At 32.9% G+C, this 26,501-nt stretch overlaps 1 protein-coding gene across 1 annotated transcript; it reads left to right on the top strand.

Moving 5' to 3' along the window:
* The first annotated feature begins 1,483 nt into the window (after window positions 1-1,483).
* On the top strand, window positions 1,484-25,188 carry LOC127726661 (putative ankyrin repeat protein RF_0381). Its single transcript, XM_052234110.1, has 9 exons — window positions 1,484-1,562; window positions 6,426-6,443; window positions 10,982-11,068; window positions 11,761-11,856; window positions 13,621-13,716; window positions 15,629-15,727; window positions 19,227-19,325; window positions 21,884-21,973; window positions 23,270-25,188. The coding sequence occupies exons 4-9, from the start codon at window positions 11,806-11,808 to the stop codon at window positions 23,588-23,590; spliced, it is 756 nt and encodes a 251-aa protein (XP_052090070.1). The 5' UTR covers window positions 1,484-1,562; window positions 6,426-6,443; window positions 10,982-11,068; window positions 11,761-11,805; the 3' UTR covers window positions 23,591-25,188.
* Window positions 25,189-26,501: the final 1,313 nt, after the last annotated feature.

Here is a 26,501-nt window from a genome sequence, read left to right as displayed (position 1 = left end):
ATGTAAAGGAAAGATATTGAGCATTAATTATACATGCCTTATATTATGAAGTTTCCGTCTGACATATGTCTATTGTCCTTGAACTCATTTTCATGGTTCACCTGTGACTACTTGAAAAAAAAGTTAAGATTTTTAGTAATCTTAATTTCTCTCTTATTATGAGTAATAGGATAACTATATTTGGTATGTGCATACCTTGCAAGGTCCTCATGCCTGTACGTTTTCGTGGTCAAGTCCATATCTCAGATACTATAAGCAATAGGTCTACTATATTTGGTGTATGGAATGATTGTAAGGTGTGCATGTCCAACTGGCAGGTGTCATTTGTCCTTGACCTCATTTTCATGGTTCAGTGGTTAAAGTTAAGTTTTGTGTTTTTTCTAATATTGAACGCAATAGGTCAACTACATATGGTGTATGAATTATTTTACAATGTACAAGTCAGTCTGGCATGTTAAATTTGACCTTGACCTCATTTTTACGATTCATTGCTTAATGTCAAGGTTTTTTTGTTGTCTGTTTTTCTAATACTATAAGTAATAGGTCAACCATATTTGGTGTATGTAATGATTGTAAGGTGTATATGTCTGTCTGGCAATTATCATCTGACCTTGACCTCAGTTTCATGGTTCATTGGTCAATCTTAATTTTTCCTGGTTAAGTTTGTTTCTTAGATACTATGTGCAACTATATTTAAAGCATATTTGGTGTATGAAATGATTGTAAGGTGTACATGTATTTCCAGTTTGATTTATCTGACCTTGACCTTATTCTTGGATAATGTTAAGTTTATGTGATAGTTGTCGTAGGACTATCAACATAAAATCAATGGTCAGTAAAAAAGGCGAGACATTTCAGCGAGTGCACTCTTGTTATTATTTGTACATGTATTTTCATTACTGGGAGTTCAATTTTTTTTCAGCTAAATTAGTAAATGAATGATTGGCTTTTCAAGGATAAATTTAAAGGTACCATAGAATAAACTCTTCAGAGAACAATAACTATTGTATTTATACAATGGGACAGGTGAACTTTCAAATATTTACATAGCCTGACAAAGAGGAACTCAAATAATATTTACAGATAGTCTGGGATTAAATGATTTTACATGATAAATATGTAAACCTTCATGGATTGTTATATAAATTGTACAGAAGCTAATTTTCAACATCAAGAAATAGAATCTGAAGAATTTTTTTTTTTATATTTTACTGATGAATGGACTTACTTTTTACAGTCAACATTACACTTTTACAATGACAGCGACAATCACAGACTAGACACAGGGTTCCACAAACTGTTAACAATTTTTCAATGCAGATAGAAGATGAGACATAACTTGGTCTGACTAAATCTACTTCTCTTGTTCCCTTGGACAATCACTGAACTGTTTAATGTTATATGTACCAAAAAGGTATGACAATAGTTTATATGAAACTCTTGATGCATTCTTCTGATGATTTTGCTTGAAACTTCAATTTATTTTATCATTTCAAGACAGTTATAATAAGAAGGAAGAGAAAGAAACAAATGGAGATAATTCTTATAAAGTTACTGAAGAGGTACAGTTACAAATGTTATTTTATTACGGTTATCAAATACATGTGCCTATGAACATTTTATATTTGTTTATATTAATAAACATTCACCATTGGTCCAAATTTGACCTTTAAGTTCAACCTTTTACTTATGTTAAAAAATGGGTTTAAATTTGCTTGCGCTGCTTAAATTTCAAAATTGGGAAAAAATTTCCTTTTCATCATACACACTTAATTTATATGATACATATATAAAAAGTAATAATCACAAAATCACAAAATACTGAACTCCGAGGAAAATTCAAAAAAGAAAGTCCCTAGTCAAATGGCAAAATCAAAAGCTCAAACACATCAAACGAATGGATAACAACTGTCATATTCCTGACTTGGTACAGGCATTTTCTTATGTAGAAAATAGTGGATTGAACCTGGTTTTATAGCTAGCTAAACCTCTCACTTGTATGACAGTCGCATCAAATTCCAGTATATTGACAACGATGATTGAACAAAACAAACAGACACAATAGGTAAAAATGTCAAAAATTTATTACTGTGGGTTCATTATTATTCGAGGGATACCAGTTTTCGTGGATTTACAGGGTAAAGGTGAACAACGAATTTAGATTTTCAACGAAGTACACATTTTTCTGTAGGCTTGAATGGAGACTTTGTCAAAACCACAAAATCAAATATTTACTAAAATACACTTGTTTCTCAGTTCACGAAATAAATGAATCCACTGTATAGAATCATTAAAAAAAATTCAGTAGAACACCCCCTTTCCCCCAATAATTAATTGTGTTGTTTTCAAATGTTTGTATGCTTTCTGTTTCTTGTCTGTTGTCTGCTTCGTCGATATTATATAACATGGCAGTGGCCAGTGTAAATGTAAAATGTGGTGGACTCTTTCTTTCCATTATTTCCTACTAAAATAAATTAAGTGAGCCGCACGCCAGGCAAGGTGTCACGGAATAGAAGTTCCTTCATAATATAAGTTCCAAATGGAAACAATATTCTGGAATATTATTTCCACTGGAATAAATATTACAGTAAATGTTCCTAACGGAATAAATGGTACAGAATATTTGTTCCAACAGGAACAGATATTATGACATTGTTTATAACAAAGTTTCCAGTGGAACTTCTGTTAGGCGGAACAAATATACGTTGACACTGGTGATCCCTCAATCATATAGTGGTGTTTCTCTCTCCTGCTACTTTTTTTTTCGCAGAAATTGAGACATAGTGACTCTTATGTGAAGATGGCCCTTACTATTTGTAAGAGCTTTAGTTTAAATTCAGAAGGACGAAGATGCGAATGCTTCATACCATATATACATGCCATATGTTACGGAAGTTTCCTTTCATATATGTCCATTGTTCTTGACCTCATTTTCATGGTTCATGAATTGCTTTTAAAAAGTGCATAGACTTTGTTAAGTAAGTTTCTAACTTATTAAAGGATAGTAATAGGAAAACTATATATATTTTGTATATATGCGATATGGGATCCTTGAAAAATCTATATTGTCTGTCAGACAGGGTTTACCTGCACTTTACCTTATGGACCAGTGATCAAGGTTAAAGTTTTGAGGTCAAGTCCATATCCCCCATTATTATTTGCGATAGGTCAACTTTATTTGGTGTAGGAAATGATAATGTAAGATAAATATGTCAGTGTGGCAGGTTTCATCTGACCTTGACATCCTCTTCATGGTTCAATGGTCAAGGTTAAAGTCGTAGTGGTTTGATTCATTTCTCAGATACTAATACATTATGTCTGAAACTATAGTTGGTGGATGGATCGATTGTAAGGTGTACCTGTCCTGACTAGCAGGTTTCATTTGCCTTTGCTTTCATTTTCATGTTTTATTGATGAAAGAGGTCTTTAAAATAAAAAAAAAATCATCCTATTTTTGCACCCTATCATCATTTCAGTTGTTTGATTTGTTGTAATTTCTGTGATTGATGTTCACTGTTTTGCAATTTTTATTAATTCGACATATATATATATATATATATATATGCTTATTTGCATGGTAAAAAAATTTAGGAATGTTTTTTTTTTACTAAATAAATCCATGCATAGACTATAGATAAATAAATGTTATCCATTTGTGCTGAAATGTTAAGATACTTTATATCTTAATACAAAATGAAGAAAAGGTTATCACATATTGAAAGAGGGAGGTCTCATACTCTGTTGCTCCAAAAGGTTGTTAAGATGTACATGTTCATATAAAGATAAGAAGATATATTAAGATTGCCAATGAGACAACTTTCCACCAGAGTCTTGTTTTCAATTTTCATTTTCAATGTCGATTTTTCATGGTTAAGTCTGTTTTTCAGATATTAATTGTAAACAATAGGTCAACTTTATTTAGTGTATTGGATAACTGTAAGGTGTACACGTCTTTCTGATAGGGTTTATCTGACCAAAACCTTATGTTCATGGTTCATTGGTCAATGTTAAGTTTCCTGGATAGGTCGGTTTCAGATATGCAAAAGGTCAACTATGTTTAGTGTATGTGTTGATTGTATAAGAAGGGTTTGAACTTATTGAACAGAACCACGGGTGCCACATTTGGATCGGGTTACCCTTCTAGAACACTTGATATCACCCCTCGTTTTTGTTCGGGTAAAAAGTTATCAAAGGTACCAGAATTATAATTTAATACGCTAGACGCGCGTTTCGTCTACATAAGACTCATGGAGATTATTTGGCCCTGCCCCCTCAGTCATGGCATATTGGCTTTGAAACTTTTGCTTAGTTTACATGTATAAGTGTAATTTATAAGTGTTACTCAGATTTTAGTTTTCTGTTTTGCATTTTGTATACTGTTTTGTCTTATATCCTTTTTAGGTTTTTGCCGTGGCATTTCATTTGTTTTCGACTCATGAGTTTGAATATCCCTTTGGTATCTTTCGCCTCTCATTTTTAAGGTGTGCATGTCTGTCTGGCAGAGTTCATTTGATCTTTACTTTCTTTACATGAACAATTTATAATGTAAATTTAGTTATGTGATACTTTTATCTGAATGGCTTTCAACATGAATTCAAACAAAGCATGCGAGACATTTCTACATTTTAACATGCACTAGCCAAAGAATTGTAGTTTACGGTTAATATACTTCATGTTCACTTGAAGAAAGTTAGAATATAAGTATATTCGTTGTTTTTGTCTCGCCTTGACGGAGTCAAAAAGCGAGACATAGGTATGCTGCTCCGGCGGCGGCGGCGGCGTCAACAATGTATTGGTTGGTCAATGATATTTGGAATGCAGTTGAATTAGCACTGGTACATCTCATTTCCATGGAGATTATTTGGCCCTGCCCCCTCAGTCATGGCCTATTGGCTTTGAAACTTTTGTTTGTTTACATGTATTAGTTTGTGATAAGTTCAGTTTATGAGGAACCACTAGTAGTAAGTCAATGATATTCCGCATGCAGTTGTATAAGCATTGGTATATCTCATTTCCATGGAGATTATTTGGCTCCGCCCCCTCAGTCATGGTCTATTGACTTTAAAACTTTTGTTTAGTTTACATGTTTTAGTTTGTGATTAGGTCAGTTCAAGGGTAACCACTAGTGGTAAGTCAATGATATTTGGTATGAAGTTGTATAAGTATTGGCATATCTCATTTCCATGGAGAATATTTGGTCCCTCCCCCGCATTCATAGTCTATTGACTTTGAAACTTTTGCTTAGTTTACATGTATTAGTTTGTGATTAGATCAGTTTAAGATGAACCATTAATGAAAAGTCAATGATATTTGGTATGCAAATGTATTGGCATTTGCAAATCTCGTTTCCAGTGAGATTATATAGCCCCACCCCTCATCATGGTTCATTGACCTTGAAACTTTTACATAGTTTACAAGTCAATGTTTGTTTACGTTTGTTTAAAGGGAACGACTTTTGAAAAGTCAATGGTATTTGGTATGTAGTTGTATTAGCATTAGCACATCTCTTTTCCATGGAGATTGTTTAGCCCTGTACCTTCAGTCATGGTTCATTGACTTTGAATATTTGCATAACTTACATGTTAAAGTACTGCTATTTTAATTTCAACATTTGCATTTTCAAAATAACAAATAGGCGAGACATATCTCTGTGTTAACAGTTTATTTTGCAATGCATTGAGATTAATTTAACATGTACCATTGAAAGATCATTATCGGAGTGCATAAGTTTTTTTCACCTGTGATTGATAAGTGATGTTTTGTCCAGTTTGATTCAATATCTGTCAGTCAGATAAGACAAACGAAGTTATATTAGCACGAGAAAACAATCTTATTAAGTTATTTGAAATCGGTACTAATAAAATTTAGGAATTAAAATTTATTTTTAAACAGTATGTTTAATGCATAAAACAACAATTTTTGTCATTATTGATCAATCTTGGAATTCAAACTGAGTTTTCTTGTCACAGCATTACTATTAATAAATGTGTATATTTTCTGTTGAAACATACTTTCTAAAAGTTTTCATTTTCAATTTGTCTATATGAAGAATTGTTAAAGTTTATGTCTGTTGTCAGTCAGTATTTACTGTGCCTATTAGCATTTACAGAAATTAATGCTCGTCTTTCAAAGTGTCTTTTTTATAAATCTTATTTCACAGATTGCTTTGTCTTGAAACAGAAAGACGATACAAATTAATTCGTCGACTGATTCCTTAAAGGGGTTAGACAAATACTCTCGTCTTGCAGAAGTGATCAGCAAGACAATATTTTATCCACAGTTTCTTTAACGAACACAAATAGTCTTGCTGGACTGTATCAATTTTATTCAGTATTGCAAGGTGATAAATAGCCTCTCCTTCATATTCTTGAGAAAGAAAAAGTTATTTATTCAACATTTTAAAACAAGAATATTCTTTCTTCCAGATTGAATATGTAAACAAGGTAGGTAACTAGGACCTCTGTAAGTATATATAGTAATTGATAAGTATTCAGTGTCTACTTTACAATTAATACAACATGATCTTGAGTTATAATCCCCAAGGGTGACTGGGGAATAGAAATATGGTCATTACAGGTCTTCTACCGACCGGCAGTAAAACCCTTGCCAAAGTGGGCCGTCCGTTTGGCTGTGCGGGATGTATCAAGTACGCAGCCACGTCCGGTTAGAATGAGGACGTTAAATCCGATGCCTCGTGCAGAGAGAGTGTCACGCTCTCTGCACGTTAAGAACCCTTGCAACAACTCTTTGAGGGGTCCGTAGGTGGCCTGTTGCAAGGCTAAATATCTGTCCCTATCCAATATACCCTCATTTTCCCGTGGCAGTTCAAATTTTGCCCGACCTGCAACCCAGTTGATCTATATTACCAGACCTACCTATTGTATTTATTGTTTACTAGTTCTCGTCCTGAACATGCATGAAATATTTGCCACAGGACGTTAAGTAACCAACAATCAATCAATCAATTTTGAGTTATATATTCTAGGTTCTGACTTTTTATTTAATTGGACTTTGTACTATTATGTTCCTTTTGGCCGTATGACGCTTGGCGTGGCTCCTTATCCTTGTGTGGGTTTGTGACCTAGTGGTTAAGACCGATGGCTACAGTGCTGAAGGTTCCGGGTTCGATCCTGACTCGGGTTGCTGTAAATTTCAGTTTGTAAGTAGGGTGATTTTCACCCTCCCACACACGTCTCTGGTACCCAGACCGGAGTTCAAACTAGAATGGGTACATTGGGGGCCTTGGTTGGTCAAAGTGGCCCCCGAGTTTGACCTGGAGATCAATTTGTAGATATCTCTTCGGTTTATCTGTTTCCGCTGAGAAGCCTGGTGGTTCTCTCCGAGTACTTCCTCCACCATATAAACAGCCTTCCCGGTGTCCTAACACTCCCTTGGTGTTGGGTTGGGATGTTCAGTCGTGGTGGGTTGTATACAAGTTAGTGACACATCTCCATTAATCCTTATAGGGAGTGTACACTGATTCCACTGTATGCTCGCAGCTCTCGAGTGGTGCTTCGCATATCGGAGGAATTTATGTACATACATACATATGCCTTCAACCACCTTTCGGGTTTTTGGCTTTGGGTGTTCCTAATGCGGGTGGGTCCATTGTTTTAATTTAGCAAACCCTTGTTTTGATAATTTACAAAAGTTTTGAAAAAGAGTATATATGTCATTGTGTTTTACTATGCTGTATGTACTATCAAACTACAATTTTTGTTTGTTTGCGTCTTTGTCAGATATATTTGTATATAAAAATAAGGAAATGCTGATTGCCAATTAAACAATTATCCACCAGAGTTCAAAGCAGAAGTAAACAACTATATGGTCACTCTTTGGCCTTCAACAACGAGCAAAACCAATGTTCGTTGACAGGATTCTTCTGACCTTAACTTTTAATTAATTAAATTAAATGTTTACAAAATTTTCGATTGTTCAAAATACTACGGATTTTCCACCTCAGAAATAGCTACATTTGTCAATACATTTCAGAATTTTGGGTCTGTAATGCTTTAAAACTTTGTATTTTATTTGGACTTTACATTTTTGTCGAGCCTGCGAAAAAGCGAGACATAGGGATCCTAGAATCTGTCGTCGTCGGTGGCGTCAACATTTATGTTCAGTCTGTGGTTAAAGGTTTTTTTTGGACATCAATAACTTTGTCAAACCTTCATGGAATTTATGGAAATTTGGACAGAAGCTAATATTTATGACCAAAATACAGTATTAAGAGCAAAAGTTTGAAAATATTTATTTTCATTTTTCCGTATTTTACATATAAATTAGAGCTTTACAGTTAACATTCAGATTCAGTCTGAGGTTAAAGTTTTTCAGTCATCAATAACTTTGTCAAACCTTATGGAAGTTTAGGAAATTTGTACAGAAGCTTGTTTATGACCGAAATACAGTATCCAGAGCAAAATTTTGAAATTGTTTATTTTCGTTTTTCCGTATTTTACTGATAAATGGACGTACTTTTTTTTACAGTTAACAAGTAGATACAGTCTGGTGTTAAAGTTTGTTACACATCCATTACCTTGTCAAATCCTCATAGAATTTAATGAAACCTTTGCAGAAGCCTTTTTATGATTAAAGATATAATGTCTGAAGCAAACTTTTGAAAATATATTTCATTTTCAGTATTTTTCTGATAAATGTACTTAGTTTTTTACAGTTTACATTTACAGACAGTCTGAGATTAAAGTTTTTTGACATGATGAATTTGTAAACCTTCACGGATTGTTATGCAACTTGGACAGAAGCTAATCCTCAAGACCAGAAAAAAAAGAATCTAAAGAAAAAGTTAGATTTTTTTTTTTAATTCTATATTTTACTGATAAATGGACTGACTTTTCAAGTCAACACTACACTTTTACACTGACAGCAGCAATCGTAGGCGAGACACAAGGTTCTGCGTAAACCCCTTATGAATTTTTTGATAAGAGTGTCACTGTTGAGTCTTTTCTAAAATTAGTAGCAATTGACTTAACTCAATAGACCGGTGTGAGGCACAAACACAACTAACATAAAACAACAGAAACAAAGCACCAACATAAGAGTACTCGCAGTTACCGAAAGCTTTTTCAAAGTCAATTACAACCAATAAATAAATTATTTTCTCAAAGACTAAGTTTGTTTGTATGTTTGTTTGAATTTCTAAGTAGATTGTGTGGCATATCTGTGATGTATGGTTACACAGTTTTGGCTGCTGGATCCCAATTATTGTCTCGTTAACCTATTGTATCTTTGTGGGTTGCTCACGGAAAGGCTTATCTGGCTATGAAACCAGGTTTAGCCAACCATTTTCTTTGGAAAATGCCTGTACCAAGTCAAGAATATTACATTTGTTTTCCTTTTGTTGATATAGTCGAGTGTTTGATTTAGTCTGGTTTAATGGACTTTTTGAATTTAACTTGGAGTTCAGTATATTTGTAAATACATTTTCATTAAACAACAGTAGGGATGAACCCAGGTGCTCCAGAATGGTAAACAATTTGGGCTCAACTGGTAAACATAAACAATACTATTTCCGTATAGGGAACTCATTTTTTCCAAAGACTTGAAATTGTGATTAAACAAGGCCCCATATATTTGCAAAATGGAAAACAATACAACAGATAAAAAAATAGCCTGGTTTTTAGTTTTAATCACATCTCAAACAATAAAAACAACGACGGTAAACCCCAACGACCGCCCACTGGACTACAGGCTTCAGACCTGGAATAATTTATGTGAAGGAGTAAATATGTATATTAGTGGTCAACCTTCACTTTATAATCTGCTATGACGGTCAACCAACAAAACATTAGAAACAAATTGTAAATGAAGTTGTAAAGGGTTTGACTTAAGCATGAGAACAAAACATTAAAACTGGTTATTACCAATCTGATGGTTCTCACTGTCTACCTGCCATGTTTTATCTGCGCAAGAAGACGAATTTCTATATTTTTTTAGTACAATTTTCAAATTCTAACAAAAAGTTAAATGAATAACCTTTAAAATATGTTTATTTAAAGGACCAATGAGATGTAAAGTCAAATCAGCGTAAAATTGGGTTGTAATATTTTACCCTACCGGTGCACCTGAGATCACCCCCAGTTTTTGGTGGGGTTCGTGTTGCTTAGTATTAAGTTTTCTATGTTGTGTCTTGTGTACTTTTATTTGTCTGTTTGTCTTTTTATTTTTTAGCCATGGCGTTGTCAGTTTATTTTCGATCTATGAGTTTGACTGTCCCTCTGGTATCTTTCGCCCCTCTTTTAAAATGTTTTTTATATCAAGATTTATATACTGCCAAACTTCCAAACTAACGACTTATACAAACCTATGCTTTAAGATTTTCTGTTTTAAGAAATGTCTAAAAATACTAATAAAAAAATGATAGCTAATAAAAATTATGTATAGTGAGACAAATCACTAATGCAAGAAGTTGAAATGCATACCGCCTGTACATTCAACCTGGTAAAGGAGTCAAATTCATTTCTTTAGCATTCAATCTGTTGAAGGAAGGAGAAAATGCATACACTTATTCTGTAGCCTGGTAAAGGAAGGTGAAAATGTACACACTGAGCCTCTAATTTGGTAAACGATGATGAACATTTGTACCCTCAGCATTTTAACTGGTAAAAGAATGAGAGGCATATCTCATACAATTCTATTATTTGTAGAAATTTGAGACCTATTTTTTATTATTACATGGAGTGCAGATATTGCATGTGTTTCATATTCTCATTCGCAGACCTTTGAGCTGTTGACCCTATTATTTTACATAATAAAATTATATGAAGAAATGAAATTTGAGGTAAACATTTAAAAAACAACAATACAACAATACTAATTGACATGAAAAGAGAAACATAAATAGAAATTCAACAGAGATCCCTGATCAAAGTTCTTGTGTGTTTATATATTGATATAGTTATTATTTGTTAAGAGTACCATAATCTACTACATTTAGATTAAGGCATTTTATTTATACTCATAGAAATTACTGAAAGCCGCAGAAAAAGGAAAAATAGATGAACTTAGGCAATACTTGGATCTTGGTGCTGATGTGAATTATTGTGATAAGGTATAATAAATATATCCACTGTTTTAAGTATCCGTTTCGTATTTTTTTAATATATTAAGTATCTCTATTTTTTGGCAGTACTTGTAAAAACGTGAAAAATCGCACCATTGGACAATTGCATCTATTTACATGTAGAAAACATATAGTTGCTTTTCTAAACCATGAATATAAACTTCTTTGAACATGCATGCTTTTATTGACTAAACCCGAGAGAAATGGACACTGTTATAATGAATATGTTTAAATAATTCCAAAGTCTTGAGATAAACTTGGCTTGTTTCATATTATAACGTGAATAAATGAATTCCTACAAAGAAGAAATAATAGTTCTTTGGTGTTTATATGAACATTTTGATTTAAGCATAATTTGTGGTTCATTTTATCGGATTTATAAGTATAAAAGATAACTTTATAGGGTTTATTTGTGTGTTAAAATGCCCTACATTCACAAAGTAAACCACAGCTTAAAGTCCTTCGGATTTTTTTCAGTTTGTGAGAAATTTGGCAGAAAGCTTTTGTACAATTAAAATGATTAAATGATAAAATATAGCAATAATCTTATATATGTCTTAATGTCTTAGGTGTTATATATTTTTAAAAAAAAATTTGAAAGAGGTCGTGTTAATATATTCTGTTACTATTTATATAAACTAAACATAAGTAAGTTGATGGAATTATACATGTAATTATAGTATGGTACTTCATTACATTGGACTGCTGCCCAGGGACACCTACATATGACCAGATTATTATTAGAAAAAGGCAGTGATATGAACATAAAAAACAAGGTATTATCTTCTAGTAAATTTTTTCATCGATTTTTGTCTCATCTGCGACAAAAGTCAAGGAATGCAAGACGTATTTATTACTATCCGGCGGTGGTAGCCAAAACTATTTGTATAAATCTTTATATTTCAGAAAGTAAAAGACCTGTGTGCTTCATACATGGTATACCTTATTTTAGAAAGTTTTCTGTCAGTCATATGTCCATTGTCCCTGACCTCTTTCTTAATGGTTTAGCAACTGCTTGAAAAATATATAGATTTATTTGTCTATGACACAATGACAAATGTAAAACAATTTTAAAGGAAAGACTTGTGGCCTGATTTGTGTACAAAACAATGAACAGGACAAAATATGATATACAGCAACAAAAGACAACCACTAAATAACAGGAATGTTCAGTGTTCATTATTAGGTCTGTTTCTCAGATGCCAAGAGCTAAAAAGCTAACTATTTTGGGTGTAGAGTATTATTGTAAGGTGTACATGTCTATATGGTGGGGTCCTCTGACCTTTACATGGAATATTGATAATATTAAGTTTATGTTGCACTTGTAGTTAAACTTTCATTTTAAAGACTTTTGTGAAAACATAAGTTCAATCATGATAAGTAAATCAGGCGAGACATTTCAGCATGTGCACTCTTGTTTTTATTTCATTTTAAAGCTCAACTTAGAACTCTTAAATATTTGAATTACCAAACCTAGGAGGAATACATCAGTATACCAGTAACACAAAAAATATTATGAATAATTAAGGAATGTGTCATCTTTTTTAATTATATTGACAAATCTTCTGATTTTCTGGCAACGCAATATGTAGGAAATATAACATTGATGTGGATTAATTAAAACATTTTATGATTGTCTTGATATATTCATAATTAGGAGAAAGTGTTATGCCAAAAACAACATACTACTGGCCTGCTCTATGTTGATTGGTTTCAAGTCAGTCTATGTGGCATAACCATTAAGTTATCAACCTCTATTTAATTAATAAAAAATATTTCCGAATTAGTTGGGTTTTGAAAACAGTATTTAACAAAAACCGTGAATAAGTAAGGATAACTAATATTTAACCAGTTTTTCTGTTGTCCTTATTTTCTTGTCTGTAAAGGTTATACGTTTGATAACTGGATTGATTGATTCATTGATTGATTGGTGCTTAACGCCACTTTCAACACTATTGTGCTATTTCGTGGCGGTCAGTTTTTACTGGTGGAGGAAGCTTGAGTGCCCGGAGAGAACCACGACCTTTGATAGGAAAACTGACAATCCTAGTCAATTAAGATTAAGAGTCGAGTGCACCTGCCCCGTGCGGGATTCGAACTCACAACTTCAGTGTTGACTGGCTAGTGATACAGTAGTTCGACTACTTAGACCACTCGACCACCGAGGCCCCTTGATAACTGGAAGTGATTGGTCAACAATATTTGGTAGTGGTCCATTGAGAATGGGGACATGAAATTTAATACTTCCCGCAGAGAGAGTGCAGCATTGATATGAACCAAATAAATTTCATGAAGTCATACCCTCCCCGGCATAACGTTATAAATATTTACTATATAATTCAAAGCTATTTAAACATTAAAAAAACTAAAGCTGCTGTCGAAATAAATAAAAAACCAAATCATTGTAAATAATGACTTCATTTAATACAAAAGACTGGTTGGTGGTTATTCAAATAATTTGAAACCAACTTCTGTTGGTGCTTTTGATCATCTTGATTTTATCTGCAAAATTTGACACAATTGACAACAATTTTTTTCAGTGGGGAGAAGGTCTTCTACATAGGGCTATTGATGGAAACCTGGAGACTTTGCGGTTATTACTTGATGAAGGAATGGATCCTAACATGCAGACTGAGGTATTTTATGGAAAGGTCTCTCAAAGTTTGTGCCTTGAAACTGCATAGCAAATTTTTTTGGCATCACAACTGACAGTCTACTTTTGTATAACTTTTGATAGTCTTTTAGTCTAGTCACACATTCTAATAGTTCACCTATCTTTCTGACACCTCATTAGTTTGACAGTCTATCAATCTTAAAATACATCTTGACAAACCCTTTTAAGACACAACATCATTGTCAAGCAAACCTTTTTATTTCTCTAATTCTTATTTTGAAGTTAAACAATGTGATCAAATAATTTTTCTTCAAAAATTGTGGAATTTCGTATCATGTTTATTCTTCATTTCATGTCTTAAGTGGAAACCACTTTTAGAATCCCCCAAGAGTATGAGCTCCTGCTGAGAAGGTTTTGAAAGTCTACACCTATATCATGTATATGTCTCTCATTTGGTAATTATAAACATCCTGACCAAGGTTATTTGAGGCAGTGCTTGGATTGACCATCATTATTTTCTTGAGAATTATTTTAAAGTAGAGATACATTTCCTGAAATGTCACCCATACAGACACAAACTCACTGCAGACCCAATTGCTGATTACGGATTGGTGTTGAATGTTTAGTGGCAAACATAACATACATATCAGGAGGAGAACATATAAATTTGAAAAAACATGAACCCTGCATTTATCGAGACGGTGCAGTATTTTTATGTGCTAGTTCAGATGGTAATAGTCCTCTAGTATAGTCATGTCTGACAGCTTCAGAGTGCAGTCCATACAAAAGTCATGGAAATTTCCGACCCAGACTTTTGGGGGCAAGTTATATATCGAAATCGTAAAAGATCCACTTATAAAGAGATAAATTATACATCATCAGACTAGGACACATTATTCTAACTCAGAGCGGACCAGTTTTTGCTCATACTCCTAAATTCTTCATGCTTTGACCCCTCAGTTATGATATTGTGACTTTCAAACTTTTTTTATAATTTATATGTTAAAGTTTGTGGTTCAGTCAGTTTAAGATGGACCACTTATGGTTAGTCAATAGTATCTATTAAGTACCATTGATTTTGAATAAATGAATAGTTTTCATGTATCATTTATTCAAAATCAATGGACTGCTTAATAGATACCATTGACTTCCCATAAACTGACTGAATCACAAACTTTAACATATAAACTATAAAACAAAGTTTGTTGAACCTTTTTGGAATATTATGAAACTGGTGCAGAAACCTTGTTATGTTCAAAAGAGTCCAGAGCAAAATTTAGAAAATCTTTTTTTTTTCATTTTTTGGATTGGGGCAGATATCCATCATGATCCAGAGCAAATTGTGAAATAATTTTTTTTAATTTGAGACCATTCAAATTTTACATTTTTTACTGATAAATGTACTTTTTGTTTCCAGTAAAGTTTAGATAGTCATAGGGCAAATTTTTTGAGACAATAACAAATTGAAGGCATCAAAATTCTGTGAAACTTTCATGAAATGTTGTGAACCTTGGACAGAAGTACTTAATGATGAAGAAATAGCATCTGAAAAAAAAATGTTGATTGTTCTATTTTCTACATTTCAACTGATAAATAGAATATGCTTTTGCAGTAGCCTACACTCTAATATTGACAGCAAAAAATCGCCGGATTAACAATCAAAGATACCGAGTCAGAGCACAAAATAGTTTCTTTTGACCCTTGAAGAGTTTTTGTAATGTGCCAATCTTTATTTTAAAATTTGATAAAATGTGCCAATTTTTGTCTAAAGATTTCTATTTCTATAAATATAAGTTCCAGTGTGTTAAAATTTGTCAATGCTCAGTTACTTCTTGCTGGTAATCTGTTTTTCCCACTATTCATTCAAAAAGTCTTCAAAAGTCAACTGCTGTATAAGTGAACAATTTTGAGTTAATTATGATTGCATTTTCCAGGATAAAACGACAGGTTTACATACAGCATTGTATCGTGGCAAAATTGATATGGTACAGCAATTGCTCAAATCTAGTGCTAATGTTAATTTGCAGGATAAGGTAATTATACTGAGAGTTAATTTATTGTCAAAACACTAAATTAACACTGCTTTTAGCTCACCTGACCAAAAGGGTCAAGTGAGCTTTCTCATCACTTGGCATCCGTCGTCCGTCTTCGTCTGTCATCATCCATTAACTTTTACAAAAATCTTCTCCTCTGAAACTACTGGGCCAAATTGAACCAAACTTGGCCTAAATCATCCTTAGGGTATCTAGTTTGAAAAAATATATCCGACGACCCCGCCCATCAAACAAGATGGCCTCAATGGCTAAACATAGAACATAAGGGTAAAATGTAGATTTTGGCTTATATCTCTGAAACCAAAGCATTTAGAGCAAATCTGACGGGGTAAAATTGTTCATCAGGTCGTAATCTATCTGCCCTCAAACAACCCGTTGTTGGGTTGCTGCCCCTGAATTAGTAATTTTAAGGAAATTTTGCAGTATTTGGTTATTATCTTGAATTTTATAATAGATAAAACTGTAAACAGCAAAAATGTTCAGCAAAGTAAGATCTACAAATAAGTCAAACGTGACCAAAATTGTCAATTGCCCCCTTAAGGAGTTATTGCCCTTTAAAGTCAATTTTTCACAATTTTTCGTAAATTTTTGTAATCTTTTACAAAAACCTTCTCCTCTGAAACTACTACTTTCAAGTCAATTTTTCAATACTTTTCGTAAATTTTTGTAATCTTTTACAAAAATCATCTCCTCTTAATCAACTTGGACAAATGGAATTAAACTAAGCTACAAATATTATTAGAGTATCTTGATTGAAAAATGTATCTGATGACCCTGCCCTACAACCAATATGGTCACCATGGGTAAAAATAGCATATAGGTGTTTACTATATAGAAGTCTATGGGAAAAATGTAAAAAAACTAATTTCAAATGGTCACAACTTGAAAACTAATTTAAATAATTATATGGGGTCTTCATTAACTAATGTAAGACTTTTTTCCAAGGGGGATGCATTTTTTTTCAGGGGTGGGGGTTGCAAATAATTCCTCCTTGATATGTTCCATTTTCAGAATTATTCAGTGTTACTTTTTCTAAAAACCATTATTATATCTTTTCTTTCAGCAGACTTATATTAGGTGAATGCCCCCCCCCCCCCCCCCCCCCCCTCAAACCAGGCAGGTTAGTCGGGTCAAGACCCTTGCCCAAATTTTTTTTCAAGGGTGTTAAAAAAAAAAGGAATTTCCAGCATTATACAGGCCCTGGTTGAAATAAATTTTGGAGCAGTCCAGGAAAGGAAATTTTTCATTTTTTGATAATTATCTTGAATATCATTATAGATTGAGATATACTGTAAGCAGCAAAAATATCAAGCAAAGAAAGATCTACAAATAAGTCAACATGACCAAAATTGGCAATTGACATCTTCTTGGAGTTATTGTCCTTTAAAGTCATTTTCTGTAATTTTTAGGTAATTTTTGTAAATTTTTTCAAACATCTTCTGCTTTTAATATAACTACTGGGCCAAATCAAACCAAACTTGGCCTCAATCATTATTAGGGTATCTGTTATGATTTTAACCATATTTTACATGATTTCCAAAACCACAGTAGATACAGTTGAGCGACACAGGGTTGAGAGACTCTAGTTAGATAAAAGTATGATCTAGCTATTAACCACCCTGGCCATCACTACTTAGTATAGAACATGTGGTTAATGATATGGTATTTCAATTTTGTTATGTTCCTTCGTCATTTTTGTCTCGCATTGACGGAGTCAAAAAGCGAGACATAGGTCTGCTGTGTCCGGCGTCGGCGGCGACGGCGGTGTCAACAATGTATTAGTTTGTGATTAGGTCTAGTTCATGGTGAACCACTAGTGGTAGGTCAATGATGTTTGGTATGCAGTTGTATAAGCATTGGCACATCTCATTTTTATGAACATTATTTGGCCCCGCCCCCTCATTCATGGTTTATTGACTTTGAAACTTTTGCTTCGTTTTCATGTATTAGTTTGTGATTAGGTCAGTTCAATGGCGAACCATTAGTGGTAGGTCAATGATAATTGGTATGCAGTTGTATAAGCATTAGCACATCTCATTTCCATGGAGAATATATGGTCCTGCCCCCTCAGTCATGGTCTATTGACTTTGAAACTTTTGCTTAGTTTACATGTATTAGTTTGTAATTATATCAGTTTAAGATGAACCGCTAATGTTAAGTCAATGATATTTAGTATGCAAATGTATTGGCATTTGCAAGTCTCGATTCCATGGATTATATAGCCCCACCCCCTCATCATGTTTCATTGATTTTGAAACTTTTCCATAGTTTACAAGTCAATGTTTGTGTTCAGGGTTGTTGAAAGGGAACGACTTATGATAAATCTATGGTGTTTGGTATGCTGTTGTATTAGCATTGGCACATCTCGTTTCCATGGAGATTGTTTTGCCATGTACCTTCAGTCATGGTTCATTGACTTAAAAGATTTGCATAACTTACAAGTTAAAGTATTGCTATTTTAATTTCAACATTTGCATTATCAAAAGTACAAAAAGTCGAGACATATCTCTGTGTTAACAGTTTATGGATGATAATGGCAGATCTTTGATTGTTTCTGTTTACTTTTTTTTTACTTTTTTAGACAATTTGGAGTTTGACATATTTTGTAGAAACCTGCAGTTTTTGTTGAAAACTAAGTTGCTCTCTAGACATTTTAATATGATTATGTTTGTCATTGTGTTTCTGTCTCACTGACATACACAATATTTCCTCTTTTATTCATATTTGATAAAATGCAAATTATTGTCTTATATCCAGAAAATTGGAGTATATAGGGATAATGTGACCAAAAAAAATCAGATTATTTCTTGTTGGATTTAATGACCTTTAATGTAAACGTTAGTCCCATCTGCAACATAATTCATTGAATGTGGGACAAAGTGATGCTAATCAGGTCATTGCAGGTGGTGGGACAATGAGAGAATTAATATATTCAAAATTAGTATTGCCAACTATAAAATATTCGCAGAAGGTAGAAGACATGGTAAACTCATACCTTGTTTACAGATCCCTTATTTTTCGAAGTTTGCGTCTGTCATCTGTCCATTGTACTAGACCACATTTTCATGGAGTAGCCATTGCTTAAAGAAACTAAGTATTTGTAGATTTTCCAAGATACTATAAGCACTTTGTCACCTATATTATTTTGTATAGAATGATTGTAGGGACAACATTTATATCTGACAAGAGATTCATGCTCATTGAAGCCTCCAGTTAAGGCTATTGGAATTATTCTTAAAGTATTTTTTGATGTTTTCAAAAACATGGTTTCATTAACCTTGTTGGATGTTAATGGTTTGAATAGAAATAAGAAGATGTGGTATGTGTGCCAATGAGACAACTATCCATCCAAGTCACAATATGTAAAAAGTAAACAATTATAGGTCAAAGTACGGCCTTAAACACGCAGCCTTGGCTCACACCGAACAGTAAGCTATAAAGAAGGTTATTTCAGAAAAGTTTTGACTCTTGTTTTTAGGATCTTTGTTCACCTCTTAGCTCTGCAGCTAAGTTAGATGATTTACAAGTAGCCAAGTTACTGGTGGATCATGGAGCATGTCTGAACTCTACTAACTATGTAAGTCACCTAGTTTAAAAACTGTTAATTGTCAAGTAGACTGTTGGCAAGTTCATTTCTCTTTCAAAAGTCTAATGTTTGTAAATTCTTAGCTTAGACACTAAAGGAATGGTGATGTTCTATTGGTCCCTTCTTACATTTTATATCTTTGGTTCGTTGCATTAGCTAATACTCTTAACGGTTATCAATTTGTGTTATTTGTAATATTTTTATTACTTGTACAGCCATTGATTTTTGTCTCGCCTTGACGGAGTCAAAAAGCGAGACATAGGTATGCTGTTTCCGGCGTCGGGCGCGGCAGCGTCAACAATGTTTTAGTTTGTGATTAAGTCTAGTTTATGGTGAACCACAAGTGGTTGGTCAATGATATTTGGTATGCCTTTGTATTAGCATTTGCACATCTCATTCCCATGGAAATTATTTGGCCATGCCCCCTTAGTCATGGTCTATTGACTTTGAAACTTTTGCTTAGTTTACATGTATTAGTTTGTGATTAGGTCAGTTTATGGGGAACCACCTATACAACTGAATGCTATTTGGTATTCAGTTGCATAGGCATTAGCACATCTCATTTCCAGGGAGAATATTTGGCCCCGCCCCCTCAGTATTAACTTTGAAACTTTTGCTTAGTTTATATGTATAAATTTGTGATTAGATCAGTTTAAGATGAACTTCTAATGTTAAGTCAATGATATTTGATATGTAAATTTATTGGCATTTGCAAGTATTATTTCCATGGAGATTAATTAGCTCTACCCACTCTTCATGGTTCATTGACCTTGAAACTTTTACATAGTTTATAAGTTAATGTTTGTGTTTAGGTTTGTTTAAAGGGAACGACTTATAATAAGTCAATGGTATTTGGTATGCAGTTGTATTAGCATTGGCACATCTCATTTCCATGGAGATTTTTGAGCCATGTACCTTTAGTCATGGTTCATCGACTTTGAATATTTGCATAACTTAAATGTTAAATACTGCTATTTTAATTTCAACATTTGCATTATCAAAATTACAAAAAGATGAGACATATCTTTGTGATAACAGTTTACATTTTCTATAGTTTAAAGTCATATGATACTTTAAATTTAAAAACAAAGTTGAATATGTTTTATATACTTGAATGGCTAAGATTTACAATAAAACACATACACATGGACTTTCTTTTAAAAGAAAATCCTTAATCTTATCAAAATTTTCAGAATGTACTGCTTTTAAATTATTGTCTATCTGTACTTGATCTACTTCGCGGATAGCTTTTCTGTATGCATTGACTTTGCTGGTCTGTATAGATATATTAGGTAAATAATACAGGGACCTCTAGTTTTTACCATTGTTTGGTATGTATAGATATATTAGGTAAATAATACAGGGACCTCTAGTTTTTACCATTGTTTGGTATGTATATATATGAGGTAAATAATACAGGGACCTCTAGTTTTTACCATTGTTTGGTATGTATATATATGAGGTAAGTAATACAGGGACCTCAAGTTTTTTCCATTGTAGGTTTAGATAATAGGTTTATAATTCAAGGATCTATAGGTGTTTCCATTGATGCTTTGTAAAGAAGTTAGGTAAAATTGTACAATGGTCTCTAAGTGTTTCCATTGATGATATATATATAGATATATTAGGTAAAAACACATATGCATCCTAGTTGATTCTAATGTGATGGTATGTTTAGATGTTAGATAATAATACAGGGACGTCTATTTGTTTTCTTTGATTGTATGTATAGATATTAGGTAGATAAAACAAGAACCTTTGATTTGCTTTCATTGCTGGCAAATATAGATATCAGGTAAATAAAAGTATAGTAAGGAGGCATCTAGTTGTTTCGATTGCTTCAGTGCATAGGTAAAAAGCTATTGATACAGGAAGCTCTAGCTTTTCCATTAGTCCTATGTATATATAGTAGGGTTATAATACAAGGACATCTAATTGTTTCCATGAATGTATAGATAATAGGTTTATAATACAGGGACCTCTAGTTGTTTCTATTGATGGTATGTATAGATATTATGGTTATAATACAAGGACCTCTAATTGTTTCCATTGCTGGAATGTATAGATAATAGGTAATTAATACAGGGATCTCTTGTTGGTTTTATAAATAAACTCATCATAGATATCACAATTAAAATTTTTTTCTCCAAACAAGCGTTTCGTCTACAAAAGACTCATCAGTGACCCTTGCATCAAAAAAGTGAAAAAGGCCAAATAAAGGACGAAGTTGAAGAGCATTGAGAACCCAAATGCCAAAAGTTTTTGCCAAATACAGCTAAGGTAATCTATTCATGGTAGAAAATCCTCAGTGGTCTAAACATTCAGAGTTTTGTAAGCTGTAAATTTATAATCTAAAGAAAGTAGGTAAGTTCCACATAAAACATTTAGTTGATTGTATTGATGGTGTGTCTAGATAGTTGCTGTTGTAAATAATACAGCGACCTCTTAGACTAGTAGCATTGCTTGCTGGCAATATATTTAATAAATGTGATATATTGCTAATAGTTTGGCAACTAGGATGATATTTTTGCTTTGTTATTTTTTTTCAGCTAAAATTTGATCCACTGTATGAAGTTTTGTGTAATAAGAATGTCGAATTTGCTAAATATTTGATATATGAAGGTGCAAAAGTGAATGAGGTAAGTATCAGTATAACAAACAATGCAAGAAAAAAAATGAGGAGAGTTTAGAATCATAATTATTTTGTTTTTATGATTTTTACTTATTAAAAAAAATGATTTTACACCAAAAAGAATAGTTTTACTTTTTTTTAGTAGTAAAAAGTATTCAGCTTTAAGGGAAAAATTATCCCTACTCCTGATTGTTGGTTCTTAATAAAACAGACTAAGCATAAAAGCTACCGCTGTTCAATAGCCATAAATCAATTTAACTGATACAAATCCGGGTCATTTACCTGTGACGTCACTTTTTGTTGCGTTAATATATTCGTGTGACGCACAGTTTATTATTCTATTGTGCTGTATTTGTGTTCTGTCGTAAATTAGTTTTATGTGTTTGTTGTTATTCTGTGGTTTACAAGTTGAAATGTACTGTTATATTATTTATTTATGTATTTCTCTGTCCTGAATGTTCTTGCATTTATTTGTACGGTATTCCTGTCACGTAATGTTGTCATTTAGCGGTATTTTTAGCATTACCATATAAGAAGGAGGTTTGGCTAGCCATAAAACCAGGTTCAACGAACCATTTTTTCTTAAAATGCCCTGTACCAAGTCAGGAATATGGCAGTTGTTATCACATAGTCCGATTCTATGTATGTTGGCGTTTGTTTTTGTAGCAGTTCAGTGTTTCTGTTGTACCGTTTTGTTTCCTCTTATAGTTGATGTGTTTCCCTCAGTTTTGTAAAACTGAAGTTACATGACAAGACATACCACACCACTCAAACGTTTTTTTTTTTTTTATCTTACTGCCTAGCCAACCTGACACGGCTCTCAATTCCACTAAATCTGTGGAGATATTACGTTCGGAACTTCATTAAATAAATCCAAACCCGTTTAAATTGAGTAAAATTTGTTACTTTTTTCAATGCTTACAAGATAAAAATAATACATACAAATAATGTTGTTGCTTGACTGATAATGCATGTAAAGATTTTGAATGGAATGCTTGTGATTCCAGTTTTACCAGTGGCAAAAATATAGAACCTTTGTCATTTGATTTGAACATTTTGGAGACACAAAATGATATTCAATCAAATATACTCCAGAATTGCCACGGGATACTCATGTAAACTAGCCCACTGATTCAAATCGTCTCATGTTTTATTGTATAAGTATTTTAAACGCATGTGCGTTGTTTATCTGATAGTCAGCAAAACAGCAGGACTGATTCAAGGATAATGATGTTGAGATTTTAAAAATTATCTTCTTAATCAATGTATCTGATGTAACTGAATAATAATTTGATTTTAACAGGGTAATCTTAGAGGCATAGCCACTACTAATGATATACCAGCAGAGGACATATTAGTCTTATGTGATATTTTCATAGAAGCTGGATATAGAATTTCTAATACTGTCCAATGGCCTAAAGAAAAAGGAAGATATTCGAATATGGAGGAAGTTAATAAACATATTTATAATCGGCAGCAGGAAATTGTGACTTTACAATCTTTATGTAGAATATGTGTTAGAAATATACTGATTCAAACTACTGATGGCTGCTCTATCAGAAGTGTTGTGTGGAAACTTCCATTGCCAAAAATGTTAAAGAATTATATAATGTTTGAACGGTAATTGTTTGTCAAGTTTCTGATATAAATATAAGAAACTGTGATATGTTCACGGACAGTGGTTCTATTAAATTATGTTACAAAAGAAGTACAATAAAAGTAAGGTCATGGCTTTTTTTAGGTTATCAACTCATAAACAAAGGGTGTTTAGGTAACTATGGTAACCGTAAATTAGATGCAAAATCAAAACTAAGTTAGTATATATATAAATCAAAATTCAAAATGAAAACCAAATCATCAAAACAAAAAAGATGATGCAAATTTAAAATTCAAATAAAACTTAAATAGATAATGAAAGTTGAAAACTCAATTAAAGAATAAATGAAATTATGAAATAATGGTGTGCTGAATTGAACCCTTGCAACACAGATGTCCAAACTAACATGAGAAATTACGTTTGAGGTGGAAATGAAAATTAAATGGATTTATGTTCTAAAAAAAAAAAAACAATAAAGATGTTAATCTAGTTCATCGGTACTGGTTCAGGCTTAAGAATAAGGTCTTCCACTAAACAAGTTCGAAAAAAATTCATTTCATAAAGAACGCTTTGGAACTTGTTAAACCGCCAAAACAGTACCATAAATTGATAGTCAATATAAGATTTAATAACAAGAATCTGACCACTGTACAGAAGCTACTAAGTTAACAGATTCCCGAAGCCAATGAGCTACATCTCCGTTTGGTATACACATTGATAATGTCATAATTAAAGATCTAGTTGTATGAAAATGGATCAATTTCATTATCTGACAAATGAACACCGTCTAAGAATAGGTCTAGATGTCCTCAAATATTTCCGGGTATGTAATACATGCGCCACTGTTTCAGAATAATTAAGCCACCAAATTATCCCTCTGGTTTAGTCCAATGACTTCACCACTGTTTCAGAATAATTAAGCCACCAAATTATCCCTCTAGTTTAGTCCAATGACTTATTTAGAATCTTGTTCTTATATTTCATTCTTTGTACCAGATCTAAAAGAAAATCAATATCGCTTAAAAGTTAGGTGTCTGTTTGTTATTCTCGCCAAGAAATGGTTTCAAATTGCGCCACACTTTACATGTATAGTTTTTACCTATATTATACATGTAACAAGTACTTAATTTAACATATTGCGATATCAACATATCTAGAGGATAATGCGTTTTTTTCCTTCATCAGTATGGGCTGAAATTCGTTCAAAATCCAGAAGAACAAATAACAGACCTGAAACCTTCCATTCTCTTTACAACGAACAATGTAATGCTTCACATTCGTCAATGTTTGTGTTTTATATACTCTCACAAAGCTCCAGGCCAAGGCGTATATTAATATCCGGAGTGCTGGCTCAGAAGCTGCGAGAAATCACAACGACTTGGAAAAAGAAAACTTTGCTCTTAAAAAGTACTTAGGAGTGAGAGGAGAAGTGAGCAGAAAAGAATATGTATTATCTTAAGTTACAAATACAAGCCTGCGTTTAATGTTGAACAGAGACATATTATAGTTTTAACTGTGTATATATGAGTGAACGTTTTACTTTGGCATAATTTTTTAATTAAAATGAAAACTCCAGTCATTTAGTATAGATATATATATAAAGTAAAAATAAATATTTTGATAAAATTGGCCCCAATTGTATTATTGTTTTATTGGCGCAAATGAAACTAATAGTTTTCAAAATGAAGTGGCGCAGAAGTAGCATTGACGCAAATAAATTGTGGCGCAAATGATTTCAGTTGTGGCACAAATAGAAAGCGGCCGCGCTTGGTAACACAGTTCCCTTAATACTGCAGTGATACTGGGTCAAAGAATAAATGTTACGCCCGATTTCCATGATTTTACATGCGTAACACGTCATATAGGTGTTTATCGATTATATTGTTCAACGTAAGAAAAAAATGAAAAACATGATTTTAGAAAATGTCCCAAAAGATGTCAACTGATGGTTTCAGTTATATTAAAATCTGTAGAAAAAATACCAAGTCATCAACAATAAAGATACGATATACAAATTCACAGAGAACAGCCAGTGAGGAAACACATATACAATAAAAGAAAAACATTACAAAATAATCAAAAAGTAAATAATGGTTTATTACGAAAAAATTTAGTGGTACCAAATAAACTCATCATAGATACCAGGATTGAAATTTAGTATTTGCGCCAGACGCCCGTTTCGTCTACAAAAGACTCATAGTGACGCTCGAATCACAAACGGTCAAAAAAGGCCAAATAAAATACGAAGATGAAGAGCATTGAGGACAAAAAAATCCTAAAAGTTTTTTCCAAATATAGCTAAGGTTATCTATTTTTGAGGTAGAAAAGCCTTAGTATTTCAAAAATTTAATGTTTTTGTCAACAGTTAATTTATAATTATGACCATATCAATGATAATTCATGTCAACACAGAAGTGCTGACTACTGGGTTGGTGATACCCCCGGTTAATAAAAACTCCACCAGCAGTGGCATCGACCCATCGGTTGTAAATAGACTCATCATAGATACCAGTATTGAAATTTAGTATTTGCGCCAGACGCGCGTTTCGTCAAGGAATTTTAAAGTATTATATAGTTTCCGATAAGTTAACCATGCAAACGTTTGTTCATCTGAAGTCGGTAGTTGTAGATCTTTTTGAAGTGAAATATTTATCAAAACCAATTTAAATACAACATTTGAATTAAATTCATAACAACTACTTTACATTAAAAATGCCGCTAAATTCAGTTTTTAACCACCTACGTTAGATATTGTTTGGGTATATTTGAGTTTATTTGACTATCTTTGAGGAGTTTTGACTGTGAGTAAACAGACGAACCCGCATAAATTCTTGTCAATTGATGAAGAACGTATGTGTTCACCTTAAGGCGTCTTTTTTCATTGAATTTTATGATGTTGGGTTGCTGTCTCATTAACGTCTATCCTACATCTACTTTC

This window comes from Mytilus californianus, unplaced genomic scaffold, assembly GCF_021869535.1.
Source record: "Mytilus californianus isolate M0D057914Y unplaced genomic scaffold, xbMytCali1.0.p SCAF_18, whole genome shotgun sequence".
In the NCBI taxonomy this organism is placed as follows: Eukaryota; Metazoa; Mollusca; class Bivalvia; order Mytilida; family Mytilidae; genus Mytilus; species Mytilus californianus.
Note: the sequence above shows the minus strand (reverse complement) of the source record. Positions and strands in the feature narration are given on the sequence as shown.